Source organism: Triticum aestivum, chromosome 6A, assembly GCF_018294505.1.
Source record: "Triticum aestivum cultivar Chinese Spring chromosome 6A, IWGSC CS RefSeq v2.1, whole genome shotgun sequence".
In the NCBI taxonomy this organism is placed as follows: domain Eukaryota; kingdom Viridiplantae; phylum Streptophyta; class Magnoliopsida; order Poales; family Poaceae; genus Triticum; species Triticum aestivum.
This window is the reverse complement of record NC_057809.1, coordinates 533,562,256-533,571,917: the sequence shown is the minus strand read 5'-3', so window position 1 is coordinate 533,571,917 and position 9,662 is coordinate 533,562,256. Positions and strand designations below refer to the sequence as shown.

At 44.6% G+C, this 9,662-nt stretch overlaps 2 protein-coding genes across 2 annotated transcripts in view; one reads left to right on the top strand and one right to left on the bottom strand.

Moving 5' to 3' along the window:
* The first annotated feature begins 3,408 nt into the window (after window positions 1-3,408).
* LOC123130943 (blue copper protein) lies at window positions 3,409-4,368 on the top strand. The gene is made up of 2 exons (XM_044550732.1): window positions 3,409-3,668; window positions 3,802-4,368. Exons 1-2 carry the CDS (start codon window positions 3,506-3,508, stop codon window positions 4,128-4,130), a joined length of 492 nt encoding a protein of 163 aa, XP_044406667.1. The 5' UTR covers window positions 3,409-3,505; the 3' UTR covers window positions 4,131-4,368.
* A 3,597-nt stretch (window positions 4,369-7,965) lies between these two features.
* Window positions 7,966-9,662, bottom strand: part of LOC123130942 (mitochondrial metalloendopeptidase OMA1-like) — a 19,618-nt gene continuing 17,921 nt past the window's right edge. Inside the window, exon 3 of the mRNA XM_044550730.1 lies at window positions 7,966-8,407. Coding sequence (XP_044406665.1) covers window positions 8,107-8,407 — 301 coding nt within the window. The 3' untranslated portion in view covers window positions 7,966-8,106. The remainder of the gene's footprint in view (window positions 8,408-9,662) is intronic.

The following is a 9,662-nucleotide window of genomic DNA, read 5'->3' as shown; positions in this document are numbered from 1 at the left end:
TCTCAGATCCATAGAACTCTGCCATTACATGCATCATTCGTCCTGCATAATACAAAAACAAACAGTATATCCTTTTTTTAGTTGCACAAATACGCACATCCAGCTGCACAATAATAGGACACGTGTTGGCACAGAAGATAATCACAGGAAATGGACACCTAGCTGCACCTTTTTAAAAACACTTTGTAGTTTTTGCATACAGGACATTGTGTAATTGCACAGTAAAGACAATCTAGTTGCACAAGAAGCACCAAAAGTGATATACAAAAAGCATGGGAAGTTGGACACCAGTTGCACAATTAAGCCATTTCAGTTGCACAGTAGTACCATAACAGTTGCACACTGGACTACCTAGAGGGAAACTTAATTCTTTAAGGGATATAGAAAAAACACCACACCTGTAGTCAAGTTGCAGTTATACAAGATGTGCAGAAACTCCTTTTCATCAGGTGAGATGCCTTGGTGGGATCTCAAGTATTTGGACAATGAAGGTTTGTTCACGAGCAGATGATTGTGGTCACGAACAAAGTGCGCCACCTCCCATCGCCCATCTATCAGCTTCACCAATATTTTCACCTTGCATTCAGTCTGCTTTATTGTCTCGCGTTTGTGCTTCTTCTTCTTCTTACTAGTACCAGCCCCCTCTTCAGCAAATATTGGAGGTTCTTCTTCCATCTCCTCGTCACTGTTAACATATTTTGGATCTGGAATAGGGTCCAGGACAGGAGGAGCCTCAGCTCCTCCATCATCAGCTTTGGGCTTCTTGAACTTGTTGCAGCAAAACTGTTGTTTTATCAATTCATTGGTGCGGGGTGTCCGTCTAGAGGTGTTCATCTTGATAGAGAAACCCATCCGTAGTGCATAGCTGTTGTAGTGATCCTTAGCAATTTGAAGGTTGTCAAACCTCATGCCAACATAGGGTTCCATAGGTTGAGAACCAGCCTCATCCTCTCCTTCTTCTACTTGCACAACTCCGTCAACAGCCCCAGCTCCTAGCTCAGTCCTGGTTGGACCAGGAACATTTGCCTCGGTTCCCGTGTCATCAAGAGTATGGCTCTCTGACTGCAAAGACACCACTACAGGGGCACCACGGGCTGATGACTGGCCTGCCACATTGTCATGGCCCATAGGGCTACCATCAAGACTTGCCTGCGTGTAGTAAACAGATCGACCATTTTCTGTCCAATTTCCTTGTTGTATGCTGGGTTGCTGCTGATCCATATCATGAGGAAGCTCATTGAGATCTGGAGGCAACTCATTGAGATCAAGCATTTTTTCCTTGTTTTTGGATGCTGCCACACACTCCCTGCACATATAAAAAAGAAGAAATTGATGTCATCAGTTGGTAACCACAGAAAAAAAGTGTTTCAAACAACCTAAAAACTTAGTAAATAGGCAGTTGCACACCATTTTGTGACAATATTAGTTCCAAAAGCAACATGACTGTAGCATAATCTTTATTATAGCAGTTATGAAATTTTTTGTTTGCACAGATTTGTTATGTTAGTTGCACAGTTTGTAGTAAATAACTGGCAAGAGCATGACTTCTTTTTGCTACAGAGTTTTTCAGACTTTTTCTCTTTGTTTTGTTGTAATGATCTGTAGGTTTCCGTCTCGCAAGGAGCTCTTTTCAGATTTTTCTGCACATAATTGGATGCTACATTTGAGAAGGAAAATCCAGGTGAAAGAAGAAAGAAGAATTGGAGGACAGATTATAGTTATATGTTTTTCATCGCCGTTTATGTTTCTAGTTCTGGTATATTTGAACAAATTAATATGGTTTGCAATAGGTGTGGGACCAGAATATATGTGTGGGACAAGATTATATGTGTGAATATGTTAATATGGTTTGTGGCTTCATTAGCCATGAACAAAAGTTCTTGTGTTTTTCCCGTTGCACTACAGATTTCTGGTTTTCGCTAGAATAGGCGTCTCAATTGCCAGGATGCATTTTTCCACTTGGCCAGCATACATATTCAGTTGGACATTCAATGTTTTTAGTTGGATAGAATAGATGTCTCAGCTGGCCAGGTTGCATTTATTTCAGTTTTTGGCCAACATGCATGTTTAGTTGGACAGTTAATGCATTCAGTTGGCTAGAATAGATGTCTCAGTTGGCCAGGATACATTTTCTCAGTTTTTGGCCAACATGCATGTTTAGTTGGCCAGAAAACATGTTTTTTATTTGCACATATACTACAGTTTTTCTAAAGAGTTCACTCACAAACATGTATTGCCAAATATACATGTTTACTTGGCCAGGATACATGTTTAGTTGGCCAGGATACATGTTTTTTAGTTGGCCAGAAAACACGTGGGGTACAATGCATGTTTGTGATTTGGCTAGCATGCATGCCGAGTTGCCAGAATATAGGTTCAGTTGACTGGGATGCATGTTCAGTTGCATATTTATGAATTTTTCGTTGCACATATCTATTGGGCAGTCAATTTTTTGTTCATTTTGCAAGCAATAACTACAAGTTGGTAGAATGCATGTTTAGTTTTTGGCTACAATGCTTTGTTGAGTTGGCTTTAATCATGTTTTAATTGGCCAGAGAACTTGTTTTTAGTTTGCCTGTTTAACACATCCAGGTGGTAGAAACTTGTTTGGCATGCATCAAGTAGTTTTTGGTATGTTTAACACATCCAGCAGTAACATCAAGTAGGCTGGTGTGATGTGCCAGATTCACCTCTTTTTTGAAGCAGCTTCTTCATGGATTTGTTCTAGATCCATGAAGAAGGGGGTTTACATATGCCTATGCAGTAGAAGAAAGGAGGGAAGTGAAGAGGGGCAGAGGGAGCTTACCTACTTGATCTTACTGCCTGGTATGGCTCTGTCCACCCTGTCCTTTAGATCTTCTTTTTTGAAGCAACTCCTACTTTGGGGCTCCCATGGCGGCTGTGTAGGAGGAGGAAGAAGGGCTGGGGGCGATTCTGTTGGATTTGCTTCTGGCGTGGAGAAGAAGAAGAAGGCAGCGTGGGAGGGGCTGAGGCGTGGGGGCGAGCGGGGGCGTGGGTGCGAGCTGGGGACAGCTGGCCACGTGGGGCGTTTTCTGTTTGGTGGCCGCTCGATCGGTTTGTTTGGTGGCCGGTCGATCGGTCGGTTTGATGGGTCCTTCCTTTTCTGTTTCATGAGGGACAGGGGTTTTCCTTTTTAGCCGGCCGCTTGGTTGCACTAGTGGGCAGCCGGCCGCCCACTAGACACGTCCTTTATTATTACAGGGGAATTTATCCTGCAGCTTTGATCAACATATCTGAGTCCTTTTTCAAGGGAAAAGTTATGTAGAAAATGGATCGAAAAGTAACACAAACGCTGACCAACTTAGTCGGCCGGGTGGCCTCTTGATCCCGTGACAAGCACGTGACCCATATGGCTCTATAAAACGACCGTCCAAGCTTCCCCGTCAATCGCGCAATCCAGTTAGTAGCGAGAGACATCGATCGATAGCCACGCTTAGCTCCTTCATCTACTCCATACAGCTAACTCCGAGCCTTCACTTCGACCATGGCCTCGTCCTCCGCGCTGATCGCGCTCCTTGTTGTCCTTGGCTGCGCTGCGGCGGCCTCCGCGGCCACGTTCACCGTCGGAGATGGGCAAGGGTGGACGACCGGCGCCAACTACGCCACCTGGGCCAGCGGCAAGACCTTCGCGGTCGGAGACAAGCTCGGTGAGTCGTCAGCACTCCTATTTCTACACAATGATTTTAGATGATAGAGCAGCTAGCTGATGATGGCTAGGTGGTTGACTCTCAGTTTGTTCACGGATCGTGGCCTAATATTTTCTGCTCTCTGTTTTCTCAGTGTTCAACTACGCGAGCCAGGCCCACACAGTGACCGAAGTCACCAAGAGCGAGTACGACGCCTGCTCCAGCAACGCCAACGGTGACAACAGCGGCGCCACCACCATGACCCTCAAAGCCGGCGCGAACTACTACATCTGCACCATCGGCACCCACTGCGCCGCCGGCATGAAGCTAGCCGTCACCGCCGGCGACTCCAGCCCCGGTACCCCCGCGGCGGGGACGCCGCCCACCACCCCGTCCGGGTCCGGCGGCTCCCGCGTGCGCATGGAGGCCGGCCCCGTCCTCGCGGCCACCGCCGGCGTCCTCCTCAAGCTCGCCCTCTTCTGATCCTCCGATGATTCGATGTTGGAAAGTTTCGTCGATCGTTCTACGTTTTCTTCTGACGGCCACGCACACGCTAGTTTGGAACGAGAGTGGTTGCCTGTGCTTCTTGATGTGATATGATTGGTTGGTTTCGTAGTAGTTGGCGCGAGTGACTTGTATGGATCATTATCTCGATGTTTCTATCTAGTAGTAATAGGACTCCTCCATACGAGGGTGATCAAATAAGTTTGGATTCTGTCAATGCTGAGGTTTAATTGTTCTTACTTTCGAGAAAAATGCAGATTTTTCTTCTTCATAAAGGTGGATAACCCCGGGCTTTGCATCGAATCGAATGATGCATACAACCATGTATTATTAAAAAAAATCCAGCAACCAAACAATCACGACAGTAGCTCCACCAATTAACCACTGACTGATAAAAAACAGAAGCAAACAAAAATACACAGCTACTCCCTCTGTAAACTAATATAAGAGCGTTTAGATCACTAAAATAGTAATCTAAACGCTTTTATATTACTTTACGAAGGAAGTACTAGGCTAAGCCTTCAATAAGAAAATGTTGCGTCGATGGTGACAAGTGCAACATAGGTCGGTCTTGTGATTTCTATCCTCAAAGTCGAGCTTCGATCCACCACCTTCAATAAGGACACAACATATGCATGCGTCGACATAGCCTGATCAAAGATATTGTGTCTTCATCACATTGTGCAAACTCATCGTTGAAGCTGTCTCTACTTTCATCCCTTGATCGGCTACCGACGCCTCATCTATACGCACGCACGCTTATTTCTATGAGCACCTTCAAAAGACCGAGCCGATTAATTTTAAAAAGAACACTCATGGCAAGTATATGACTTAAACCCATTGAGTTGATTCTACCGCAAGAAACCTAATCGTCTGAGCAACGCTCAATGTGCAATTGTTCTTGCATTTCCTTCTTATACCTAGTTTTGGTCATGGGAGAGAGTGATGCATGTGGGCGGTTAGGCAGGCTATGGACTATGGTAGTAAGACTGTGACTAGACTGGAGGAACTAAAGAATGGAATTATGAGAAGACAACAAGATCGGACGGAATCGGTTTGGTTAGGATGGCTACGTGTCCTCACAAGTTCCAACGTGTGGACATATTTTGCAACATCTTCAGAGAAAGCAAGGCCGAAAAGGAGAGATGGACGATAGTTTGGAGTGCACAAATTGTTGACGAGTTACTTTTGCGATAGGAGTGGAGTGGTTGGCACTAACTATATACGATCGTTAGAGATTCAACGGCGAGAGTAGCAAGTCCTTTTCGGTGTTTCGGTTCAGAATTCTGCAGGACAAAAGTTTCCAGAGTCAACACCTGCTCCGGCCGGCCGTGCGAATCCTGCGGTTAGTTAAGTTCTTTTCCGTAGCTAGGTTGTGCCAACTTCTAACTGATGAGGTCATTCTTTTTTCTTGAGAGAAGAACTGATGAGGTGAACTCTCTTGAAAAAAGAGGCAAGTAGTTTTTGTCAAAGAGCAATTGTTTTTTTAAGAACTGTTGAAGGATGCTGCTACACGGCAGTCGACCGATACTAGCCCAGGATCAGCTCCCTCCTGAGCCGTTCGATCATCAAACGGTAGACTTACTATCGTTCCTCTCCACAGACGTCACACACACACACACACGCAACCGCCTCCTTCCAACCTCATCTTTCGCAATGCTTGCTCTGCCCTCCCTGAATCGCCCTCACCGATCACTTCCCTGGGGCGCTGCTCTCGCTCGACTCACACCTCTCAGCACTCGGCACCGACTTCACCCACGGCCACTATCATTCATAGCAGAGTGAATTACAAAAAAACCACCACATTTCAAGTTCACATCCGAATTTACCACCATATTCCTTGGGCGCCCCAAAAATCAACCAGTTCCCTTGCTAATATTCTCAATAAACACTAATGATCGATTTGGGGTGATTTAATCCTATTTCTGACATAAAGGGCCCGCCTATAAGCAGTGACATGGCATAAAATAGTCAACACCCTAGAAAGGGTCCACGAGTCATCAGCTGAACTAACAAAAGGGTCCCTGAAAAATTGCAAAAATCACCCTAGAAACAAAATTAGATTACAATGGAGCCCTTGCAGGGAGGTTGTTGTGCCTGTGAGCACAATCACCGTCGGAGGGAAGATAGGAGTCGATAGAGGGGCTCGAAAAGCAACTCCGACAGCCACGCCGGTGGCCTGGGGGAGAAGGGCAGCCACAGGAGGGCTTCCCTGGTCACGGCGCCCCGGCCCAAGAGCTCGGCGGCCGCAGCACGCAAGGTTGCTCCTCGGCGGGCACCCAAGCCTCGATCAGGAACCGCAACACCGCCGCACGCGAAGAGATCGGAGCTGGGGACAGGCTCGTCGCACGCCGGCGAGGGGGAGACATATCGTCGGGGCAGGGGAGGGGTTGCATCACGGGATCCGGTATGTGGTTGTGTGTGATGGGACGTGGGGCGGTGGATCTCGCCGACGCCAAGAGGGAGAAGACGTGAGGGGCGGAGCACATGAGGAGAGGTCGCTGGGCGGCGCCGGCCATCTGGTCGAGGACACACGGGCGGCTCCAGATGTAGAGCTCGTGGGATCGTGGGGGAGGGGTTCCTGACCAGTGGGCCCTCTGTCTAATTTAACAATCAACATGTTTTATTTGACTTTTGGTGCCATGTCAGCGCTTACAGGCGGGTCCTTTCTGTCAGAGATCGGATTAAATCATCCAAATCGATTATTAGTGTTTATTAAAAAAATTAGCAAGGAAACTGGTAGATTTTTGGGGCGCCTAAGGAATGTGGTGGCAAATTCAGATGTGAACTTAAAATATGGTTGTTTTTTGTAATTCACTCATTCATAGCACCAGCCACAGACTCACATGATTAGTAATCACACCAAAATCTCTCAAAGTCTGCCTTATCCATAAAAACTGAGTGCAACAACTACTGCAGCAATATACCAGACTTCGACGGCGGAGGTTGATACGAAGTTTTGTAGGTGGACTTCCTATCTATGATCTAAATCCAAATATCCAACGAAATCAAAGGATGCATCCTTAGGGTACCAAAGCCCAAAGTTTGAGGTATGAAATGAAAGCCGGGAAGTCCAAAATCATACCAAGAATGCCTCCTTATGAAATCAAAGGAGGCATCCCGAATATCCAACAATCACACCAAAATATTTTGATTTAGTGCAAGACGAGAAATGAACTAAGGCAATCAGACCAAGCTCTCTAGGGGCTTGATTTAGACTATATAGTGCCTTATGAAGTTTATAGACATGTTTGGCGTGATTGGGATCCTCAAAAACCGGTGGTTGTGCTACATATACCTCCTCATTAATTGGTGATCTAGCTTCATCTTTCATATGGGAATGGCGCCGGTTCACTTCTTAGCTCTTCGGTGAGTGTCTCCATCTTTCGATGGATCAACACCCTTCGTGCCAGAATGAGGGGGCATGGAGCCCCCTTCAAAGATGGAGGAGGGTGTCACTGTGTCAGACAGAGCCATGAAGATGACGAGAGTTGTAATCTTCTTCTGGCAGATTTTTGGCTTTGCTTATTCAAAGTAGGGCTCGTTTCGAGCCTTCACTCTAGAAAAGGGCTGCACTTACAGAAAACGATTAAATATATGATTGAGTTTATTTAGTTTGTTGCCTAAATAGCTCCATTTGCATCCGCGCACACATTGTGGACTCAAGAGATTAATACCGATGGAGAAGAACGCAACTGGCGTGGAGAAGCATCTTCCTGCCATGGTCCGAGTGAGGAGATTATGGATTTCTGGTCTATTGCCTAGTGCCTACTGTCTCCCTTGATGTCCTCTCTAGTATGACATGCTCATGTAGTGATGCCAGCGACATAAGCCATAAGGAGTGTCCATGGAGACAAGGAGTTAGGAGTGCAAATGCATCCCAGTCAAGTGCAATACATAGACAAGTACACGACCTGATCATACACAAGGAGCACAACAATGCAAAATTGCACATCTACCATTTCCAACTATGGCTTCGCCTGCCCCTAATATCGAAGGGGTCAGGAATGGAGAAACGTTCAGCTTCTTTGACGGGACTAGCTTCCCTGTATAATTCCATCGCTTCCTTCAAGACTTTGTCCTGCGACAAGGACTGCACTCTTTTCTTACCTGAAGGGTGAGTGGAGAGGTAGTTTTCCAATTCTGATTTTCTTGACATCTTTCCTAGCTTCTCTTCGACTGCAATGGCTATGTGTGGATCGAAACCAGCTGCAGCAAGTAGCAGCATTCCAATGTGATCTGCCTCTATCTCCATCCTGCAAAGGTAACATGTAACACCAATGAGAACTCCTAACGTGAGACACAGTTGCACATATTTGATAATACATTGACAAGGTGAGAACTGTACAACACGCAGCTCTCATAGTTTTTTTTTTTTTTTGAAAAGTAAGGTAACGCCTCCCATGGATGATACATTGAATCTAGTACTCTACCATATAAGCAACAGTATTGTGTTGCGCTAACTCCGCCATATTAGAACGTCAATCATAGAAGGGAAAGTAATGGTCTCAATTCTTGTGAAGATGCTAAGTGCAAGGACTTGCTCACGCAATTCCTTTGGGTGTATACAAATTTTCATGAAGGAAGCTACTCAACAACTTGTCCTTTTAGAGCACAAAAGTTTGTTTATTTACGCGGGAGCGCAAAAAAATTATGTTGAACGAAACATAAACGACACTAACCATGCGGAAATAAAAATAGGTTCCTTTCTTTCTAGTTTTCACGATTTTGCCCATCCAGAATTCTACTGGTAATGAACTTATTGTCGGTCATGTCTAAGAATCCACGTATATACAAATTTCATTACACAGAATAGTTTGTGGTTGCATGACTATAACAAGGAAATCTGGAATTTAGACTACATGATGGACTCAATCAAACATGGTCATGATTAAGAATAGCAATTATTACCTGTGCATTACATAGAAATAAGTCTCTGTTATTTTTTGACAACCGCATAGTATGGAGTGAAATAACAACATTATGTTTTGCAGATTTGCTAATTCTCATGTAGATGGGAATTAACAAAGACACATTGTGACGCCCGGATAATTAGGCTACAGTAATCCCACGTTAACGATGCCACGTCACTTTGATTACTGTTAGTAATCTCGCGTTAGCACGAAACCGATTCAAATTCAAAATCAAAATCAAGCAAACAATAAAAGTTTTTCAAATATTAAAGCTAAAATGTTCAATAAATAGTGGATAAAGAGGCTATGATAAAATTGTAAACAACATTATTGAAATTTGATAAGTGACTTAAACAACCTCAAACAGTGGCTGAAAACATTATTTACTAACCTTTTTATTAATAAATAAAATAAATATGAAATGATAATTACCCCAAACTAGTTTTTGGTGGTAGGGTATATTGTGTTGTGAATTGTGGGCCAACGCTCATATTTTACAAAACTCATTTGGTGCCCAAACAATTAGCCAAAACAGAAGAGAAAATAAGTAAAAGGAAGGAAATACAAAAAGACAAAACAACAAAAAAAAGGAGAAACA